Source organism: Castor canadensis, chromosome 11 (genome assembly GCF_047511655.1).
Source record: "Castor canadensis chromosome 11, mCasCan1.hap1v2, whole genome shotgun sequence".
In the NCBI taxonomy this organism is placed as follows: Eukaryota; Metazoa; Chordata; class Mammalia; order Rodentia; family Castoridae; genus Castor; species Castor canadensis.
The window spans coordinates 35,912,364-35,936,113 of record NC_133396.1 but is presented as its reverse complement, the minus strand read 5'-3'; the positions used below and the strand labels follow the sequence as shown (position 1 = coordinate 35,936,113).

Here is a 23,750-nt window from a genome sequence, read left to right as displayed (position 1 = left end):
GTTTGTTTTCAGAAACACATAGGACTTCGGAAGAAAAAGTAGAAAGATAGCTGCCAGATTCTTCACTGATGTTTTCGTCCCACACATGGTAGACTATACCTTTTAGGTAACTTAATGGCACCTTTGGGGTCAAGTCAAAGAGATCCTATAAAGGGGTTAGGGATGCAGTTCAGTAGTACAACACTTGACTAGCATGATACAAGGCACTGGCTTCAATAACCAGCCCTCCTACCATGGAGATCGATGTTTACCAACAAAGAAATCAAGGCATAAATAAAGGACACACATGCCTTGCTTGCCTGCAGAAGAGACTCCATTTAAGACTACAATGAAGTAAAATTTTATAATGAAAAGTTAGGGCTGGTGGTATAGCTCAAGTGGTAGAGCACTTACCTACCAAGTGCAAGGACCTGAGTTTAAACCGCAGTGTCACAAAAAAAAAAAAAAGAAAAAGAAAAAGAAAAGAAAAATTACAAGAAGTGGTCAGCTGAATTTATGTACATTTTTGAGGAAGATGATAGTGGGAAAAGGATGGTTGTGACAGATGAGTAAACTGAATTCTTATCCTTCAGAGCAGGGAGAAAGTTACAGGCCTGGTTATCTGTTGTTCTTAACACAAGAGAAATATTACTTTTGGTGTAAAATTGAAAAATATAAATAATTTGTGAGGAATTAAAAATCAATTAATTTAAGAGGTCATTTTCATGCTCCAGTTTTTTCCAAATATCCTAATAGTAATAATCTTAAAAATAATAATCTTAAAATCCTGAACTGGTTTTTCGTGATTTTGATTATAATGACAACTTGTGACTGCTTTGTGTATTTTGCTGTTAGTGCTTCAGACCTTAAACAAACTGGCAGTGGGTGGGGGATAGGGTGTCACTCAGTGGTAGAGCTCTTACCTAGCATGTGCAAGGCTCTGGGCTTGATCCCTATCACTGCAAAACAAACAAACAAACCAAAATTTTGGTCAAGCATGTAGCTTATTAGTAGAGCACCTGCTTAGTATGCATGAGGCCCTGGGTTCAAAAACACCCAGAAAAACAAAAACGAAATAATGTATCTTAGAGAAGTATGATTGGGTAAGTAACTGACCTTTTTTTTTTTTTAAACCTTACAATCAGATATATGCTGGAGGGCAATTTCTTAGACAGGCATGATTTAATTTAGTGGAAATTTTTCTAATGCAAAGAGGAGGAGCATGGTTAAGGATTATATTTCACTGTATATACATTTGCCATTCCTATCTGAGGCACACAGAATTAGCCAGCTCTGCTGGTGGTAAGATGTAAAGATATTACTGTACTGATCTATACCTAGAAGCTATGACCTTCACAATCGTGGTCTTGAACTTTTGCTGAGACTTTCAATAAGTCATTTTTCCCACCTAGTCGTTGGTTTTTTGCATCTGTAAGTGGAAGTCAAGACTTCCTATGCAGAATTCTTTTTTGGAAGAGGCGAATTCAAATGTTTTACTCAAATAACTCCCAGATAATAATGTTCTTTGGAAATAATAAGATATTTCTTTTAATAAATGATGGCTTTCTATTAATACAGTTCCAGATATTATTTGTGATTATAAAGTGACGAAAACTCTGGCCTTGTACCTCTGCTTTTCAAAGCCTGCGTGAATCGTAAGAGGATTAAGGATATGAGTGAAATGAAAAGAAGGCTCTGTGCTGACCCATGAACAATCCCTCAGAAGGGACAATATTCAAACTCAGATTTTAAGATTGGCTTTTTTTTTTCTGTTAGAAAGGACAAAGTGTGTGCATTAAATCAGTTCTAATCTTTTGAACACCTCTTACCTGTATAAAGTCAAAAGTAACTTTTAGAGGTTAAGAACATGGAAAAACCCGATTTGCCCAACAGGAAAGTGCTCATCTACACCTCTTATCTTTCTGATTTTAATATTCCTCTCATTTGTTCTTTCTCATACTTATAGGCTATTAGAAAATTAAAGTCAAGTTAACAGTGGGGAAAAAATTATTGCCCCCATTTAAAATCTAGAAACAATAAACAGAAACTGAAGAAACTGTTGGAAAAGCTTCTTCTGCTGATACATCGCTTCTTTGAATAAATCTGTTTGTCCACTAATGCCTTTCTTTGCTTTCTTTATTGCAAGCACCAGATCTTTGGTGTGATTTTAAATTTTCCTTATAAATTTGAAAAAGATTTGGTGAAACTCACCCCAACCTTGTTGCTATAATAAAGTACCAGTATTTCCAAGGATCGTTTTTGACCAAAACATCAAATTTTCTCTTTTGTACCTTTATTACTATATCCCTAATACAAGGCTGGACTGTTCATGTATTGAGTTGCCTGACACTGGTGGCACAGGGACAGTGTTGAGGGCAATATTCCTGAACCAGGAATTCCATTTGTCTTGGTGACACAGGTGACAAACTGTATTTCAAATTGTGTTCAAGAACCTGAGAAGCTTATGTTTATAGGTGCCATCTGTAAACTTAGAAACAAACAAAAGAGCCTGTCTCCATAGAATACAAGCCCAGTGGTCAATTACAAGCAGCCTGGAATCATCCATATAAGTATTTGGAAGCAGATATCCTCATTCCCCTGGATATTGTTGAGAACTGTCACAGAGAAACCAAAGCAAATCAAAGTGAAAATACTTGTTCTAGAGAAAAGCCTTGTTCAGGTAGCTTGGTGTAGTGGAAAGAATGAGGACCACTAACATGAACCTTTGGTTCTAGTCTCAGCCTGTAACTATATACTATCTGGAAGATTGTTTCAAAACCTAATGCATTTTCCAAGTGCAATAGTATATGCAGTGCCGTCAGCTACTTGGTAGACTGACCAACTCAGAACATTCCCTTTGTCCCATTTCAGTTAATGCTACTTCTAACCTATAGATTATCACTTTGGCCATCATAAATTAAGTTTTCCTACATTGAGCTCCATAAATATCATTATTTCATGCATATTTTTATTATGCTTAGCTTAGTAATTTTGTAGTTCATCCAACTGTATCATTAATTTTTTTACACTACAGTGTAGTATTCCATTGTACAAATATACCACAGTTTATATATCCGTTTTCCACTCTGGAGTATTAGGAATAAAGCTGCTATAAACATCCCTGAATAAGTCTTTCTTAGTTTTTTTGGTTTTTTGGGGGTTTTTTTTTGTGGCACTGGGGTGCTAGGCAGGTACTCTTACCATTTGAGCCACTCTGCCAGCCCAATCTTTTTGTTTTGTTTTTAACATATGAACACATTTCTTTTGGACATATATCTATGCGTGGCATTGTTCAGCCACTAGATTATTCTGAAATGACTATAATATTTTGTATTCTTACCAGCATGCGTGAGCATTCCAGTTGCTCTACATCCTTACTACATTTAGCATTAGTCTTTATTTCAGCCATTCTAGTGAACATGAACTGTTTTGGTTTTTGGTTTTGGTTTTTTGGCAGTACTGCTATTTGAACTCAGGGCCTCTTGCTTGTTAGGGCTCTACCACTTGAGTCATTCTGCCAGGCCTTTCTTGTGTTGGGTATTTTCAAGGTTCACAAACTGTTTGCCCAGGGTGGCTTTGAACAATGATCATCCTGATCTCTGCCTACTGAGTAGCTAGGGTTACAGGCATGAGCCTCCGGCACCCAGATTAACTGTAGTTTTAATTTGCTGTTCTCTAATAGGTAGTGATATTAAGTGCCTTTGGTATACTTATTGGCCAGGTAGATGTCTTTGTAATGTACTGTGTAATCTTTTGCCAGTTTTTCTTGAGTCTCTTTTCTTTTGTGAATATCAGGAGTTCTTAAATATTCTGGATATAGGGTTTTTTGTTAGACATGTGAGTTACAAGAATTTTCTACTTGTTAGTTACCTTTTGTCTTTCTCTTCCCCTTTTCTCCCCTTATTTTTTTCTTCTAAGGGAGGGTCTCGCTGTGTACCTCAGGGTGACCTCCAATTCTCAATTCTCCTGTCTCACCTTCCCAAGTCTCCCAAGTGTTTAACTTTTTTTTTTTCTTCCAGTACTAGAGATTGAACCCAGGGCCTCACACATGCTAGACAATCACACTGTACTTGAGCTAAGTCTTCCAGTCAGTCTTTCAGTTTCTTAATGGTGTCCCTTTATCCAAGTCTTGAAAAGATACCATTCTCCAGAAATTATATAGTTGTAGCTATCACATTTAGGACTGTGATCCTTTTTGTGTTAATATTCATGTTGTGAGGTAGAGATCAAGGTGTTCAGCTTTTTCTATGCAGATAGCCAGTTACTCCACTGTTTATGCAAAAGATATGCCTTTTCCCCAGTGAATTGCATTGATCGATGCTGTGGTTTTTGTTGTTGTTTTGTGGCACTGGGGTTTCAACTACGGACCTACATCTTGAGCCACTTCACCAGCCCTTTTTTGTGAAGGGTTTTTTGAGGTAGGGTCTCTAGAACTATTTGCCCCAACTGGCTTCAAACCAAGATCCTCCTGATCTCTGCCTCCTGAGTAGCTAGGGTTGCAGGCGTGAGCCACCAGCACCCAGCTAACTGATGCAATTTTTGAAAAATGTTATTTTCCCTGAATTTGCTATGTTGCTGCCTTTATATTAACATCATATAATCTTCACTGCTGTTGCTTTTTAGTAACATTTGAAATCCAATAATTTAATGCCTTCACCTTTGTTCTTCATTATTATCTTGGCTAATACAGGCTCTTTGCATTTTTATACAAGTCCATTTGTACATATATACCAGTTTTTTCTCAAAAATGTGGTCCATATCACCCCAAGAGATTCCTAAGTGCTTTTCAAGCTGTTTGTGAAGTTCAAATTATTTTTTTGTTTATTCATTCATATGTGCATACATTGTTTGGGCCATTTCTCCTCCCTGCACTGCCCCCTCCTTCTCTCTCCCATCCCCAAGTTCAAATTATTATAATAGCTTTTTCAAGCTTTTTGTGAAGTTCAAATGATTGTAATAACACTTTGTCATTTGCCTTTCATTTTTCATTGTGCACTGACACTTAGTATAGATAGTGTAGAAGCAATTGTGACATCATAGCAGGAAATGGCAATGGGTCCAAATGATGCTAGTAGCCTCTGCTACACACTCAGCGTCTTTTGAAACTATATGACTTAACAGTATCTTTGAAGCAATAAAAAATAATTAATATTAATTTTATTAAATTTTTATCCTTGTGTAGCCTTTTAGCAGTTTGTATATAATATGGGAATGAACACACTTACAGATGTCTTGAAGAAAAGCAGCTATAACAATTGCGTTTTATTAAAGTTGTAAACTGATGTAGCAACTGTTTACATGATATATCATTCTAGCAGAAAGATCAAACGTATTTGGCAGAAATGTTCACTGAAAACATATACAGTAAACCTGTTACTTGGAGGAAAACAAGTGTCAATGTTTAGTACTAGTAAAAAATTAGAGCTGTTGATCAAACATTAGAAATTTGGAAACCTTGGACTTAAGTGTCTGCATAACAGGTTCCCAAAACTTTATTTCTAATGAGATAAATAGTGATATTAACTAATGTGATTTTCTGATGTTGCATAATAAAGATCACCAACTTTAGAGCAATGTGCAGAATTTTCCAAATGACCATATTCACAGTTTTACAGACTTATGCTTGAGTAAATAATTCATTCCTAAAGAAGCTCTGTAAAGAATTTTAATGTAACAGTAGGAAAGGTAATTGATGTGATTTCAGGTTCCATATTGCAACTCTTTAGCTCAATGAAGATAGTTCCAGATCCTGAATACGCTTTGTCCCTCTCCAACTACATATTTGAGTGAGGCCACATTTCTTCTCATGCTTCAACCAAAGCAATGTGTCAAAACACGGTGAATGCATAAGCAGTTACTAGAATGAGTCTACCTCTGGTATATTATAGAGGTTTCCCTCAAAAAGGTAAAGGTTACTTTTATCACAGTTCTGGTTTGGAAATTTTTTTTTAATTTTTAAGAATGATACTTGTTTTGATTCATAAAGGTTTTGTCATTTGTTAATGCATAATTATTTTAAGTGTTCACAGATATCATGCATATAACCAAGACTCTTTGGGGTTTTGAGAGTTTGTTTTAGCACAAATGTGTCCATAGTCAAAATATGTTTTAAACTCACTTATATACAGATATATTCACACAAGCATGCAAGTGTATGTTCAGCTTATTCATTCTTGTAGGTGTTCAGATGAGCCTTCACTGGATGTATGCATGGTGTTTGGGAGAATCACAACTTTAACATGTTGAATGTAGTCATGCACAACAGGATGGTCAAGTATGCCCAGAAGTCTGGAGCCAGCTTGGGTTTCTTTAAAAAAAAAAAAAAAATCTTCAAATGCACAGATTTTTATACCTGTTTATTTAGGCTTTCTTTCATTTTTCCTAATATTGGTAAGTTTCAATGCAGAAGTCTTACACATCTTTCATAAAATTTATTTATATTATTATTTAGTGTTTTATACTAACATATATAGCATTTCATTTCATTTTTTAGTTTTTTCTTTTTCTATTGTGGTACTAGGGTTTGAACTCAGGACCTACACCTTGAGCCACTCCACCAGCCCTTTTTTGTGAAGGGTTTTTTGAGATAGGGTCTTGCTGAACTATTTGCCTGGGCTGGCTTCGAACCAAGATCCTCCTGATCTCTGCCTCCTGAGTAGCTAGGATTACAGGCGTGAACCACTGGCACCTGGCTAGTTTTTACTTTATAGCATTTAGAATAAAATACTTTTGTATATCAAATGTATATCCAGAAATCTTCTAAATTCCTCTGGATTCTTTTGGAGTTTCTATCAAGTACTTATCTACAAATAAAGTTGATTATATTTCTTTCCAGTCATTATATTTATTTCTTTTTCTCCCTTATTACACTTGCTTAGACTTCCATAACAAAATTAAATAGAAATGATAGTAGGTTCAGTCCTGATAGGTAAGATTGCAGGTCTAGGACAGCCTGGGCAAAAAGTTCTTGACACCCCATCTCAACCAGTTTCTGGGTGCAGTGATACACATGTGTTGTCTCAACTATGCAGGGAAATACAAATAAGAGAATTGTGGTCCAGGCCAGCCTGTGCATAAAGAAGACCCTGTCTCAAAAATAATCCATGCAAAAAGGGCTGGTGGAATGGCTCAGATGGTAGAGTTCCTGTCTAGCAAGTGTAAGTCCCTGAGTTCAAACTCCTAGTACCATTGAAAGAAAGAGAAGAAAGGAAAGAGAAGAAGGGAGGTAGGGAGGAAGAAAGAAAAGAAGGAAAGAAGAGAGGGAGGGAGGGAGGAAGAAAGATATTAAATATTTTAGTCATGTCCCAACCCTAGGGTGAAGGGGTAATATTAGTATACACGGGTAAAAGTGTATTAATGTTAGTTGTAGGGTTTTTGTATCACATTTAGGAAGTTTCCTGTACTATAATGAGGAAACAAATGGACAAAATCTGAAAAAAATCAAACTGGTAGTCTCTATCTCAACAACATAATATCTGAAATAATTCATTTAGTGGGCTGAACACAGACTAGATGCAACAGGTAAACAGATCAAGGACTCAAATACAAGTGAAAATTTACCAAGGTAAAGCAGAGAAAGAGAAAAAGTTAATGTAATAAAGCAATGGAGGTCTGGTGGAGTGATTCGAGTAGTAGAGCACCTGCCTAGCAAGCTTGAGGCCCTGAGTTCAAACCCCAGTACCACCAAATTAATTAATTGATTAATTAATGTCGAAACTCAATGCTAAAAGCACTTCATTATTGGGGGTGGAGTGGCTCAAGCAGTAATAGTGTCTGCCTACCAAGCATGAGGCCCTGGGTTGAAACCCTAGTAACCATGAAAAAAAGGGAGATGCCAGAGAGGAGTACACACAGACTTAAAATAATAAATAAAATAAAGCAAAGGTATGTGGGGACAAATAACAAGTGTCTTATGTGAATTTGTTACAAATACAGAAGAAAAAGATGGGAACAGGCAAAAAGATATGTGAAAGACTGAGAATTCTCCAGAATTATTGGAAGTCATTACTTGAACCTTCCAAAATCACAGATACCCCAGCTAGGATAAATGCATAGAAAACCGCATAGACATTTCACAGAGTGATGAAATTGACCCATTTAAAGAAGCGGTTTTATAAGTGACAAGGGGCTCAACACTGTGCTAAGTGTTTTCACTTGTCTTATCTCATTTAATCTCACTTAATTAGGATCACAGGTCCGTTTCAGAAATAGTCAAGGAATAAGACACCTAGGGCACCTCGTCCCTGATACTTGGAATTACTTAAAGTACATTATGTTGACACCTCAGATAAGTTCAAATCTCTTTCTACCCTGCCTGATCAAATATTCATGTCAAAACACCGTGTGCTGAAATGAGTCACGTGGGAGTTGAACAGACTCAGCTATTCAGGTGGTGAAAATGTGTGAATGCAATTGGCACATGAAGTTCCAGTGTGATGAATTCCCATCTTGTCCTTGTTGCTTCAGGCAATGACTGACAGGCCTGACTGGTCCTTCCCTTTCCCTTTCTGGCATTGATGGGACTGAAAATTCTTAGTGTCACAGATACTTAAAAGCTATCCTTGTTATAGTGAATATAAACAGTGCTGGAGGGTCCTTGTTCCATAGAGATGTAACCAATATGGTCTGGAGTTCTTGACCTGAACCTATAATTATTTGGATGTTATAAAGGTAATGCTTATATTCAGAACACTAGGACTAAGTTGTACATGGAATTGAGAAAAATAGAGATCTTGTCCCTTTTTCTATTCTTCACAGTACTGAAGATGCTTTCACACAATCACAAAACAGGGATTAGGATTTTAGGTGCTGAAGTTTAAATACCACTTCTGAAATGATCCTCATGTATTGCAAAAGTTGTGACTTTAAAGTTCTGCAGCTCGTGATTATAATGTTTTCAACTTCAAGGAATTTTTTCATTGACCAAATACCTAGATTTGAAGCAAAGCATTAAACAACAACACCTTTGACTTTTCTTGGAGCTCTGTGGTATGATTCATGGACAGCAGTGAGTAAAGACGTGACATTGGTACCATTGGGTTCCTGCTTATTCTCATTAGCATTATGAAAAAGTAAACATAGAGGCAGTAGGCATGGATCCTTACTGCTCTGACATTGTTTGGCTGAAGATACCCCTGGCTGTTGTTATTATAGGGCCCCTATGTACAGGACGCCTAGGGGAAGGGGGAAAGTAATATCTTGTAATAATGGGCTCATTGAGAGAGCAAGTGTCTCCCCATGCCTTGTTTTCTGTGCCACAGAGCAAATAATCAGTGTTAGTGGCATTGTTGATTCCTTGTCAAACATAAGGCTTTAGGGTCACCAAGTGATTAAAAGTTGGCAATACTGAATCTGTTTCTCCATTTTATCACTGAAAACTGGAAAATGCTTTTTTGTTGTTGTTGTTGTTGGGGGAGAGGGAAATACTAGGGTTTGAACTCAGACCTTCACACTTGCTAGTAGGCAGGCACTTTACCACTTGACCAACTCTACCAGCCCTCTTTTTTTTTTCTTTATTAATTTTGTTTGTTTGTTTGGTTTTTGTTTTTGTTTTGAGACGATTTCAGTATGTAGCCCAGACTGGTCTTGAAATTGCAATCTTTCTACCTCAGTCTCCTGAGTGCTGTGTTTACAGCTGTGTGCCACCATGCTCTGCTGTAGAAGATGCTTTCTTGACTAGCAGTCCTTTGTTAGTCTTGATCAATATTTCTATGTTTGGGCCTCTTGTGTGATCAACTGATCCTTTCTTTTTTTTTTTTTTTTTTTTTTCAGTACTGGGATTTGAACTATCGGCCTTGCACAATTGAAATATTTTATATTGTTTCAAATTATCTTTTACATCATTCTTTTAAAGTTGCCTATGTTTAAGCAGAATATTTCTCATCTTTGATAGATTTTTCTTAAGGCAGACAATAAGAATTTAAGAATTATATAGTCCTTAACTGAATTGTACTTTGTTCTATTTGGCTCAGCATGGAAAACTTTTTCAGGTTATCTTTGCAAAGCATTAATCATGGAATGGAATGTTTCTGCTTTCTGCCATCAGTGGTCAACAATGGATGTGCTTGCCAGGCTATGGTGGCTCATGCCTGTGATCCTAACCACTCAGGAGGCAGAGATCATGAGGATCGCAGTTCAAAGCCAGCCCAGGCAAATAGTTCAAGAGAAAACCCATCACAAAAAGGGGCGGTGAAATGGCTCATGGTTTAGGCCCTGAGTTCAAACCCCCAATACAGTAAGGACAAAAAAAAAGAAAAAGTAGAGATGTGCTTTTGTCTTCTGGTCATACTAGCCTAACTTTCAGATTTTTGGGGGCTCTTTTTTAAGCAATCCTATCTTGGGCACAGGATATTTAACATAGAGAAATCTGACCCAAGTTGCACTTAGCCAACAAGTATTTTTTTTCTGAGCTACTCCAGGAGGCATAATAGTTGGTTTCTATTGTGCTAAATGACTTCTTGAATCTTGAATTTGGATATAACAATTATAGAAGCATAGTATGGTTGTACTTACGTGTAGCACCAGCTACTCAGGAGTCTGAAGTCAGAGAAACCCTATGAACCAAGGCATTCAAAAGCCAGCCTGGGCAAAGGATTAAGAGTCAGGCTCAAAAAAGACACACACACACACACACACACACACACACACACACACACACACAGCACCAAAAATTGAACTTGAAACTTCCCAGTTAGTAATTACTTCTTCAGATGGGTTTATATATAGTTTTCAAATAAAGAATGTTTGTATGATTAGAAAGAGAATTGTTTCCCCCTTCTGTTTCTCTGTGCCTAAGCAGGACACTGCCAACTCTGTGACATTGTTTTCTGGTGTCAGAACTTCTTGGTTATGAGTGAATTCTTCTGATAGAGTTTTTATAGCTAGATGAGGGATCCAATTTCTTAGAGGGCCTAAGCCCTCATTTGGCTTAATTTCTGTTCTTAATCTTACTCTGTTTCAATCCACTCCCTTAAATAATTCTGTTCTCTTGTGTTCTTATACTTTGTTGTTTATCACCTCATATTAAAGTTACTTGGGTGTATTTCTCTTTCTAGAATATGAGCTCATCCTTGTCTTCCCCATAGCTCCCTAAACAGATCTGACACATAATGGGCACTTCATAAATGTCAAACCAAATTTTTGCATTTGATTAGAAAGAGTAGTTACCTCCTAGAAGGGGAACTGAGAGATTAGGTACATAACTGAGAAGTAGAACACATGCATGTATTATCTATGCAAAACATAAATAAAGCTCTGTTTTTAATATCTAACTAGTTTTTCTTGCTTTACTTTTTTTTTTTTTTTTTACAATTCACCCTGAGGGTAAGTCTATTATATGACTTGTCTGTTGTCACATAGCTAGTAGGTAGAGTAAGATGTGAATCTGTAAAATCTTTACTTTTTCCAAGACTTTAACTAGCATTTCAGATAAGGTAGCCTAACTTAATTTCATTCATATAACCATCAAGGTATGTGTATAGCCTGTATTCATCTTTAAGGGACCGGGATAGGGTCTTGATCTTCCCAGGCTGCCCCTCAACTCCTTCTAGGCTCAAGGGATCCTCCTGCCTCAGCCTCCAGATATGTTTATGCTGAATACCATATACTATGTGCATCACAGAAATGTACTATTTTAAAATGCTGAACCTCTTAATGAGTGAAGACTATTTTTATAATTTTTATTTATTTTTTGGCAGCACTGGAGCTTAAATTCAAGGCCTCACATTACTAGGCAGGAGCTCTTACCATTTCAGCCAGTCCGCCAGCCCTTGAAGACTCTTGTATTCATGACTCACCCAGATTTCCATGCAGGTCGCAGAGAGACTCTTATCCTTTAAGTAGTAAACAGTTATTTTTAGCAGGGAAAACTACTATTAATCATGTAATGGTTTCTTCAGCTGAAAAAAGGGATGGTGTTTTCCAAGGTCATATGTCTTTTCCATGTACTTGAGGGAAAATGTAAACTAAAAGAATTCCCATGTTTGAAATTCACAATTAATTTCTTCTATATGGAGAGGCTAGGGGATAAGGGAAGAAAAGTGATTATATTTCTCTTAGATATATTAATTGCTTTTTCAAAATATGTGGCTTAAAATAAGCCAAAAACACACTGATTCTAAGTGGACCTGACACCTTGATCTTCAACCATGGAATAACATATGAGTGAGGATTCCCAATAGACCACCATACACTACAATATTTATTACTATAAAGATCCAAGAGCTCTTAGCCACTTTGAAACTTTTAAGAACTCTCCAAATCCCATCCTCTTGACTAGTGTTTTCATATTTAAAATTATTCTTGTTGTATAGTATCTATTCAAGAGTACCGTAATTTCAGATTATGTAGCAATATTTGGCTTTTCAATAATCTTATGGAGGAAATCTGATACAAAAGAATACCTGAGAGATAAGTGTGTTCACTTTTCATTTCTTGCCCATTAATGTTTGGGAACTATAAGCTTGTAGTGGACCAATTTAATGCCTCTAATTTTCATCTGCAAAGTGGTAAGTAACTATCTGGTTGATATGATCAAAATACTAACAAGTCAAAAGGCTCTGTGGTGATACCTTTACCAGCTCTTACTATAGTTTGCTTTAACATATATGGTTCTAAGACTAAAAAAAATAACCTGAATACGTAACATTTGATTGCTTAATACACTGGACTGAGCATTTCCCATGCATTGTACCCTTCATTCTTCACAAAATCCCATGAGATAAATGTATTGTTATAATTTCCATTTTTCAGATGAAGCTATGGTTTGGAGAAAGTAAGTACACTATACTATCTCCTATTTCAGCAGTGAAATTCAAAGAAATTTGAATTTCCTTGTCACGAACATGTTTTATAATTAGATGGTTTTTTTTAGAACGAAGAGGTATGAAAGTGCATGATCTCTGAGGTCAAATGTAGTTTTGATTCTTATTTTTATAAATGATTTAGGTGAAGGACTTTCAGTTTCTTTTTCAATAACAAGAATATAAAAAGTTCTGAAAAATCATAGATGTAACATACATAAAGCTCCTAACCACTGTTCAGATAGGTAAAAGAACTCATTAAATGTTAGTTGTGATCTCTTTATCTTCCTTCAATAATAGCAGTGATTGCTTCTACAATGTTCCTGTGTTTTATTTTACTTCTAATATATATTACAGGTGTTATATTTATTCCACATGACCATTGTACAAAATAGGTTATACTGCTGTCCCAACTGCAAGTTGAGAAAACAGATGTGGTAATTCAAAGGATGAATCCCAGCAGTATTATTCCAGAGCCAGTATTACATACTCATCTGCCCTTCAATAAGATGATAACGTTCCAGAAATAATAGACTAGATGCTGATATTTTAGGCTAAAATCTAAATCCCAGAAGAGATCTACTTCCCTCCTTCCCCGCTATCAGTTATTCTCTGGGCTGACTCTGTCTCCTGATTCTCACTTGACTCTATAACAAGTTCATACACCCTTCGCATTCTAAAAATCTTTGATCCTATGTCCTTTGGATACATTTGCAGTATTATGAGGACCTGAGACTCTTTTAAAGGAAAACATTAATTGCTATGATTTAACAAGGAATATGTTGACTTTTTAAACTCTAGAATCCCCCTACTGACCTGAAATTACCAGTTCATGGGTGTTTGGTCTGGACCAAGGCACAGTAGTTAACTCTCTAGCCTCCTCTTCTCCTTAAAAGAATCTCAAAATACTTTTGCCTAAATGTATTTGGCTAAGTCATACTTGTTTTCAAACATGCATACATTTTCCTCAACCTAAAACAAGAAATGAAGCCAGTAGGTTTGCCAGAGCCACCATCACTCTTGATCATGTCATATTGACTTTGCGCTTGGTTTTCTCTTTTAATTTTCAATCTGTTTGTCTTCTGTCTGTAGCTCTCCTTCCTGGTCCCTATCTTCCTATTTCGATATTCCTGTTTCATCTCTATTAAGGAAAAACTTTTCCCAGAATGCTGAATTGTCCCTATATGCAACTTTTCACTTGGTCAAAAAGTTTATTCTTGGCATAAATTTGGCAGATGGCTTATAGCTTTGGTGAGACTTTTCATTGGGATCTGGAAGTGTTCAGGCATCACTGCCTTCCACTCTTGATTCTTCAAGTATGACATTACTGATTTTAGCTCTTGTTGACCCTTCTGTAAACCAAAGTTTTATAGCCATACAGTGCAGTGTGGATTTTTCTCGTGATACATTGGAATGAAAGAAAAAAATTTTCTGAAGTTACAAATGGTTTCCTTTACCAAAATGACTATTCTACTTGGAAAGTTCTGTCTTTTCTGTAACAATTCCAGGAGTTGGGTGGGCTTGATGTCCTCTCTCCCACTTTACCTCCCTACCCATACACTCATGTCAGCAAAGATGCTGAGACTTTAATCTAGGCTTCAAGGAGGCAAGATATTGACCAAGGGGTAGCAAAAACACTTTTCTCCTTTGAAAGAAACATTAAAACGTACAGATGTTAGAAGTTTTTCATCCGACATAATTGCATAAAGAAACTTCTTCAGCAGAAATGAAAGTAAGGAGCTGGGCTCTATAGTTCACACCTGTAATCCTGTTTACTTGGGAGACAGAGAAGATTGCAATCCAAGACAGCCCTGGGCAAGAAATACGAGAATCTAGCTGAAAAATAACTAAAATAGAAAAGACTGGACTCAAGTGGTAGAGCACTTGCTAGACAAGCATGAGGACCTGCATTCAAAACCCTAGTTACCCCCCTCCCCTTAAAAAAAAAAAGGAAGGAGAAGGAGAATAGGAGAAAGTAAGGAAATACCAGAGGCTTGCTTTAGAGTTGTTTCACTGTGGAACATAGGAAAAATGATTTAGAACATCAGTAGTTTCTATAAGCATCTTCATTTTCCCCAGGTACTTCAAGGCTTTAGAGAAAATGATTTCTTACCTCTATAACAAAAAAAAAAATTTTTTTAAACCTACCTACCAGCTGTGGGCACGGCTCAAGTGGTAGAGCTCCTGCCTAGTGAGCATGTGGCCCTGAATTTGAACCCCAGTACTATGCTCCCCCATACACAAACTACTTGAAACTTTTGCCCTGCGTTTTGCTTAGCAGAGTAATTTTGCCCAGCCCTGGAGTAGAGCATTTTTAAAGTGAGCTTCATCAACCTAATCTTCTAATGGGTCCACAAATAACCACTGCAAAATACATAAGAATTTCCTGGCCAAAGCATGTGTTATCCTTTGCTAGGGTACCAGGTTGCATCATAAATCTAGGAATAGCTGAGAAATGGAAGTTATGAAGCTTTTTATCATCACAACCTGTACAAAACATACTTCAGGTAACTTCCGTGGTTTTGCTTCATGCTGTTGGCTCAGCTGTAGCTTTTAATGGGACCATATCTATACCTCCATCTCTTTTATCCCTCTTTATGAGAATAAATAGTAAATTGGGTGCTATTTAAATATTCTGTACTTATGTTTATTGAAAATTACCCCGCTGCAGGGCATAGCTCTCTGGAAAGCAATCTCACGCCTGCCCACATTTCCACCCAGGTGGTTTACCCCAAAACCTGGCCTTTGCTTTCCTTGGACCTTTAATTGTCTTAACCAAATGATCACAGAAAACTTGGGAGGAACCTAGTCTCACTTGTGAGGTTTTCCATAAAACTTAAGTGGAGTGTGGCTAGAAACCAAAACTTAGGAAAGCTGTGACTGTGCTGACGTTAGAGGAAAAACCTACAGAATTCTTAACGCCTGTTGGGTTCATTGCAGGGGAAAATAATGGAAAGAAAGGGAGTGAGGCTACTTTGGTTGAATTCATTTGTCACATACTGGTGTTTCATTTTAAAAAACTGTTGCAACTCTATATTTAAATATGTTTATTCTAGAAGTTTTGGGAAATTCAAGAGAATGAACAATAAAATTTAATAATTTCATTTCACAGATATAATTATAACATTAAGGTACATAATCGATATGTAAAATGTTTTCTTAAATTGACAATATGATATTTTGAAACTTGTCACACATATCAGCAGACTTCCTTTAAGTCATTACAAGTTATTGGAAAAAGATATTTTAATTATGGTTGAATCATTTATTTTTTTAGTCTTCCATCATTATACTTCTAGGTTGTTTATAATTTTTTTAATTATAAAAATCCTTGTGATCATCTTGAATTCCTTGTTTAGGATATTTCTGGAACCAAAATGTGTGCACTGTAAGACATTTTACCCTTAGTCAAGCTGTACCAATGTGTGCTCCATTCACCTCAGTGTGACATTGCCCATTTCCTTCCTTACTCTTTCCTAATGCTAGGCTTTTTGAAAAGAAAAAGATGTCAGTTTGGTAGGAAAAGAGTAATTATCCCTCCTTCAGTCTGTTGGGAATATAAAATATTATAACCTGTGTGTACAACAGTGTAGCAATTCCTCAAAAAGTAAATAGAGTTCTATGTGACCCAATAGTTCAACTCCTAGGTAAATAACCAAAATAATTGAAAACTGTGAGTTGTATGACAGTGTTCATTGAGACATTATTGACAGTAACCAAAATGTGGAGCGTCCCAATTTCTGTCAGCATACGAATGGGCTATCCATGTAACGAAACATTATTCAGACATAAAAAAGAATGAAGTTCTGATATATGCTGTAACATAGATGAGCTCTAGAAACATCTATGGTAAAGAAGAGATTTAAAAAAAAAAAAGAAGAAGAGAAAAAGGAAAAGAAAAACCAACAACAACAAAAAAGAAACATCTATGCTAAGTTAAGTAAGTCAGAAATAAGCCGGGCACTGGTGGCTCAATAGTTTGTGAGACCCTATCTCAAAAAAAACCCATCACAGAAAAAGGGCTGGTGTAGTGACTCGGGGTGTAGGCCCTGAGTTAAAAAAAGAAAAATCAGAAACAAAAGGACAAATACTGTGTAATTCCACTTACATAAAATATGTACAATAGGCAAATTCATGGAAATAGAAAATCCATTTGAGGTGGTTACACTGGCTTACACCTGTAATCCTAACTAGAGATAGACTGATTTGGGCCCAAATCTCATGATCAGATCTGAAAAATAACAACTAAAGCAAAATCAACCAGAGGTGTGGGTCAAGTGGTAGAGTACTTTTTTGGAGTTTTGATTGATTTAAGATCTCATCTATTAGGAATAGTAATATTTTTGTTTATGTTATACATTTAAATGTATTGCTTCTGAAGATAAGCCACAGTTGTTTTAGAAACAGTATATATAAAGATACATACAAACAAATACAGGAAAACTTACCAAGGCAGTATATGTAGGGCTGGTGGAGGGGCTCATGTGGTACAATGCCTGCCTATCGAGTGTGAAGCCCTGAGTTCAAACCCCAGTGCTGCCCCCTGCCCCAAAAAGAAGTCAGGTAAAGACAAACCTCTGATACATATATACTTCTGGATGTTTTACTCGGAATATAAACATCCTTCCTGCAAGTTTTGAATGATTATATTGTTCCCATTTTGTGTGTGTCCCCCAATTTTGTAATCAGCTCTGAGCTTCAGTCAATCAACCCTATATGGAGGTTAGCACAGGAGACAGCAGTCCTGTGGAAGGCACTTACCAGCCCTCAGGAACCACTGAGGGGTTCCAGAGGATGTGTCATCCAGCCTGCATTGGAAGGGCCACAGGGGTGAAGTGTTTCCTCTGGACAGACAGGAAGCTGAGGCTTTGTGAGGTGTACTCCCCCTCCCTTGACACCTCCCTTCCTCTGCAAGCCTCACTTTTCTTCAGTAGAAACCTGGCATTCAGAGTCCCAGGTCCTTCAATACTGAGGCAGTGACACCATACTGCTGCTTATGAAGTGGCTGTTTATGCTTAAAAGTAGGTGCCTTTCCTGCACACCCATGTTTATTGCGGCACTATTCACAATAGCCAAGTTATTGAAACAGCCAAGATGCCCCAGCACTGACGAATGGATTAAGAAAATGTGGTATCTATACACAATGGAATTTTATGCAGCCATGAAGAAGAACGAAATGTTATCATTCGCTGGTAAATGGATGGAATTGGAGAACATCATTCTGAGTGAGGTTAGCCTGGCCCAAAAGACCAAAAATCGTATGTTCTCCCTCATATGTGGACATTAGATCAAGGGCAAACACAGCAAGGGGATTGGACTTTGAGCACATGATAAAGGGAGAGCACACAAGGGAGGGGTGAGGATAGGTAAGACACCTAAAAAACTAGATAGCGTTTGTTGCCCTCAACGCAGAGAAACTAAAGCAGATACTTTAAAGCAACTGAGGCCAATAGGAGAAGGGGACCAGGAACTAAAGAAAAGTTTAGATTAAAAAGAATTAACCTAGAAGGTAACACACATGCACAGGAAATCAATGTGAGTCAACTCCCTGTATAGCTATCCTTATCTCAACCAGCAAAAACCCTTGTTCCTTCCTATTATTGCTTATACTCTCTCTTCAGCAAAATTAGAGATAAGGGCAAAACAGTTTCTGCCAGGTAGCGAGGTGTTGGGGGAGGGTAAGGGACGAGTCGGGAGAAGGGGGGAGAAATGACCCAAACATTTTATGCACATGTGAATATAATAAAAAAAGAAAAAAAATAGGTGCCTTTATACCGGTGGAAGAATAAATCTTTGTGTTTCTCTTGTTGAATCACCTTGTCTCAGTGGAGTAGGCAGAAAGGAATCTAGTAGGCCTCTAATCCTGCCTAGTGTTGCTACTGTATGGAACACGGGCAACCATCAAAATTATTGCTTCACTTAGTAGATGGACCTTTTCCAGAAGTGAACAAAAACTGGTAGATGTGCCAAGGTGGACATGCACCTCTTCATCATCTTAGCACTCTGTAGATTCACACACACAACCACCCCTGCAATCAGAATATAAACTCTTTTATCCTGCAGATGTCTTCTTTGTACCAGCCCTTTGCAATTCCCTTCCCACCGTCTCAAACTCTGGCAACCACTAATCTGTTTTCCATCTTTATAATTTTGTCATTTTGAGAATGCTAAAGAAATGGAAGCATACCGTGTGTGACCATTTCATATTGCCTATTTTAATTGATCCTAATGTCCTTCAGGTACATACAAGTCATTAATAGTATTAATAGTTTTCTTTGGGCTGGGGATGTAGCTCAGTGGTAGAACACATGGTTAGCATGTCTGAATGTCCTTTTTATTGCTAGCCAGTATTCTCTGATACGGATGTTCTGCAGTTTATTTAACTATTCACTTATTATAGGACATTTTGTTTGTTTTCAGTTTATGGCAATGTCAAGTAAACCTTCCCTGAATAATCATGTAAAAGTTTTTATGTGGTAAGTTTTCATTTGCCTGAGATCACATTGTGTGTATATTTGATTTTTCATGAAACTGCCAAACGTATTTTTCCACAGCAACTATAGCATTTTCTGTTGCTATCAGAACAGATCTAGTTGCTGAGAGGTTTACTGAGATCTCCTGCAATCATTGTGTGCATGCTTATTCTTTCAGTTCCGTCCTTTTTTCCTTCATGCATTCTGCAGCTTTGTTGTTTAGTACATACATTTTCTGGGTGCACTCTTTTATCATTATGCAATATTCCTCTGTTCTCTCATAATGTTTTCTTGTTCTAAAGTCTATTTTATATTTAGATACCTACTCCTGTTTTGTTTATGTATGTTTGTTATATATGTTTGAAAGATATGTCTTTCTAACTTTTTACTTTCAATCTGTACATAACATTGTTTTAGTTTTTGTTTACTTATTTATTTATTTTGGTGTTACTGGAGTTTGAACTCAGTGCCTACACCTTGAGCCACTCCACCAGGCCTTTTTTTGTGAATGGGCTGGCTTTGATCCACCTGATCTTTGCCTTCTAAGTAGCTAGTTCTTGTAGACAGCCCATATTTGAATCACATTTTAAAATTCATTCTACAAATACCTGTCTTTTAATTGGGGCTTATAGAACATTTACATTGAATGTAATTACTTACATGTTAGGGCTTAAGTCTGTCATTTTATTTTTATTAGCTATCTGTTCTCTGGGGTTTTTTGTTTATTTTGTTTTATTTTCATACTCTTTCCTACCTTACCATGAATTGTTAAATGTCTTATAAAATTCCATTTTTGACTAACCTACAATGTTTTTATCTGTTGTGTGTTGTTGTATTTCTTTAGGTAGTAGTATTATATATGTTTTATCACACTTTACCATTATTCTTCAAGTTTGGCTGAAGTCTTCCCTCCCTTTTTCCCCTTTACCATCTCTGTTTACAATGTAATTACTTTTAAAATTACTTCACATGCATTTAGGACCATATGACAGTGTGCTATAATTTTTTCCTTCAATTCTCACACATAATTTAGGAAACTGAAGAGGAGAAAAAGCCATTGTATTTACCTATATTTTTGCTTGCTATAATGTTCCAAGGTTATTTCTTCATTTTGTTTTCTTCTCGTTAGGAAAACTTCCTTTGGTTGTTCTTTTAGATCAAGTCCACTGGCATTCACTTAGTTTTTCCTCATCTGAGAATGTCCTAATTTTCTCTTCATTCCTGAAGAATATTTTTTTCTGGATGTAAATGCAAGGATGACAGTTCTTTCAGGACTCAAAAAAAATTGTGTATTGTAGTGAAACATTACACTGTGCCCCCTAAATGTGTTTAATTATCGTGCCATTAAAAAAATAAAAATATTACAATATATATTGTATCACTTCCTTTTATCCTCCTTGTTTTCTGACAAGAAATCTGTTGTTATTCAAAGTGTTTTTCCCCTACTGGGAAAGTGTCATTTTTCTCTTCTCTGCCTTCAAAATTCTTTTCTTCATTGTTAGTTTATAGAAGGTTAATTCTGGGCTGGGAGTGTAGCTCAATGGTAAAATGCTTGCCTAGTATACTGTGAGTCTCTGGCTTGAATCTCCAGGGCAAGGGGGAAAAGTTTAATTCCAATGTGTCTTCTAATAGGTTTCTTTGGGAGTATCCTGTTTAGGGTCCAGTTAGCTTCTTTAATGGGTAGATTTGTGTTTCTTCCAAATTTGGGGTCATTTTCAAACATTATTTTTCACTACTTTTTCAGTCTGCAATCTTTCTTATCCCTTTTCCAATCTAAATGTGTTAAGGTCATACCCTTAGATTCAGCAAAGATTTTTCCCGTCATTTTTCTCTCTGGTGTGTGTGTGTGTGTGTGTGTGTGTGTGTGTGTTTAGACAGGGTTTCACTCTATAGCCCAGGCTGGCTCCAACTCTGCATCTTCCTGCCTCAACTTCCTGGGTGCTGGGATTATAAATGTGACCAACTACGCCTGACTCAGCTTGGGTAATTTCTGTTGTTCTGTGTTTCAGTTTATTAATTCTTTCCATGGTTACTCTATTCTGCTGTTGAAACACCTACTTGCTATTTTTTTCTTTTTTTTTTTTTTGAGATGGAGTCTCATTATATTGCCCAGGCTGGCCAAAAATGTCGGGGCTAAAGTGATCTTCCCACCTCTAAATAGTTAGGACTGTTGGTACATGCCACCATGTCCAGTTCACTTAGCTTTTCATTTTCAGTTCTAAAATTCAGGTTTTCTTCAGCACTGGGCTTAAACTCAGGGCCTTGCGTGTGCTAGGGAAGCACTCTACCACTTGAACCACCCCTCCAGCCCTTTTTGCTTATTGTTTTTTAGATAGAATCCCATGCTTTTTGCCTGGGGCTGGCATCAGATCATAACCCTTTTATTTATGCCTCCCACCTAGCTAGGATTACAGACATGGAGTCTAGGACTGACCTTGAACTTTGAACCTCCCAATCTCTGCCTCCCACATAGCTGGGATTACACCATGCCCATCCTCAAGTTGACTTTTTAAATATCCTTTTCTTCACTTTCTTTTTTGGTAATACTGGGGCTTGAACTCAGGACCAGTCCACCAGCCCTTTTTTGTGATAGGTATTTTCAAGATAGGGTCTCGTGAACTATTTGGCCGGGCTGGCTTTGCACAGTGATCCTCCTGGTCCCTGCCTCCTGAATAGCTAGGGTTACAGGTATGAGCCACTGGCACCAGCATCTGTTTATTTATTAATGGCCTTGGACTCGGGATTCTGTTGCTACTATTTGAGATATTTGCTGTTTGTTGTTTTTTTTTTTTTCTAAACCATTTCTTTGGTTTCTTATTCCATATTAATACTGCAAAAAATTCATTATGGCTATGAAATTACTTTCCAAACTGTTTACAACCCCTATTTGTCCATTCCTTTAGTATCCCTTATGCTCTTACAGGACAATTGGTTGGGTCTCTGGACACAGCACTTCATAATAAATAAGGCTGACAGTGCAGTGTTGTGGAAGCCATTGTCTCACTTGGTGCTTGCAGGCTGAGGCCTTTTTCTGTTTCATAATAGATAGCATTAGCAGTGAGGAACTTCTTTTTTTATTATTATTTTGTTATTCATATGTGCATACAAGGCTTGAGTCATTTCTCCCCCCTGCCCCCACCCCCTCCCTTACCACCCACTCCGCCCCCTCCTTCTCCCCCCCACCCCCTCAATACCCAGCAGAAACTATTTTGCCCTTATTTCTAATTTTGTTGTAGAGAGAGTATAAGCAATAATAGGAAGGAACAAGGGTTTTTGCTGGTTGAGATAAGGATAGCTATACAGGGCATTGACTCACATTGATTTCCTGTGCGTGGGTGTTACCTTCTAGGTTAATTCTTTTTGATCTCACTTTTTCTCTAGTTCCTGTTCCCCTTTTCCTATTGGCCTCTGTTGCTTTTAAGGTATCTGCTTTAGTTTCTCTGCGTTAAGGGCAACAAATGCTAGCTAATTTTTTAGGTGTCTTACCTATCCTCACCCTCCCTTGGGTGCTCTCGCTTTTATCATGTGCTCAAAGTCCAATCCCCTTGTTGTGTTTGCCCTTGATCTAATGTCCACATATGAGGGAGAACATACGATTTTTGGTCTTTTGGGCCAGGCTAACCTCACTCAGAATGATGTTCTCCAATTCCATCCGTTTACCAGCGAATGATAACATTTCGTTCTTCTTCATGGCTGCATAAAATTCCATTGTGTATAGATACCACATTTTCTTAATCCATTCGTCAGTGGTGGGGCATCTTGGCTGTTTCCATAACTTGGCTATTGTGAATAGTGCGGCAATAAACATGGGTGTGCAGGTGCCTCTGGAGTAACCTGTGTCACAGTCTTTTGGGTATATCCCCAAGAGTGGAACTTCTTGACACCTATTGAGGGCAGAGTTGTTCTAATCCCCTCTAAGGAAGGTGTTTTAAAAATGAATGGCTTAACCCTAACCAACATAACATACAAAAAAGAGCTATACATCAGTCTTTCACAGGAATTTAAATTCAGAAATCCCAACCACTATACTGAAAACCCAAACTGAACCTTATAATATATATTATCTACCATGACAAAATATGATTTCTTCCGTATTGTAAAATCTGTCACTGTAACATATAACATTATTTGGCCCAATAAGAAAACATGGTAAATTCACTTAATTCTAAAGGGACATTTGATAAAGTTTATCATTTATTCATGATATTTATTCTGAGATAAATAGGAATAGAAAGATATATTTTGATATAATCACTTTCTTAAACCAAAAACCAGCATCATATTTAAGGTGAAATCTTTTTGACATTCATCCCATAAGAAAGGCAATGACCATTCTTTTTTAATTACTCTGGTCGCTTCAGACAATGCAATAATAAGAAAACATAAAGAAGAGATAAGCTACAAAAATCATCATTTCTAGGAAATAAAGCTTTTGACTTAGAAAGTTCAAGAGCATCAACTTTTAAGGAATTTATTGTCATATTTGGTAAATATACAA

The 23,750-nt window shown here is 37.0% G+C and overlaps 1 protein-coding gene across 12 annotated transcripts in view; it reads left to right on the top strand.

Moving 5' to 3' along the window:
• The window catches only part of Bcas3 (BCAS3 microtubule associated cell migration factor), a 502,679-nt gene that overhangs the window by 249,750 nt on the left and 229,179 nt on the right, over positions 1-23,750 (top strand). The window contains exon 24 of one of the 12 annotated variants that reach the window (XM_074046249.1): positions 13-16,723. The exons of the other annotated variants lie outside the window; for them this stretch is intronic. Within the exon in view, the coding sequence (XP_073902350.1) occupies positions 13-50 (38 nt within the window). The 3' untranslated portion in view covers positions 51-16,723. Of the gene's footprint in view, positions 1-12; positions 16,724-23,750 lie in introns of those variants that run through there. 12 annotated transcript variants of the gene reach the window in all.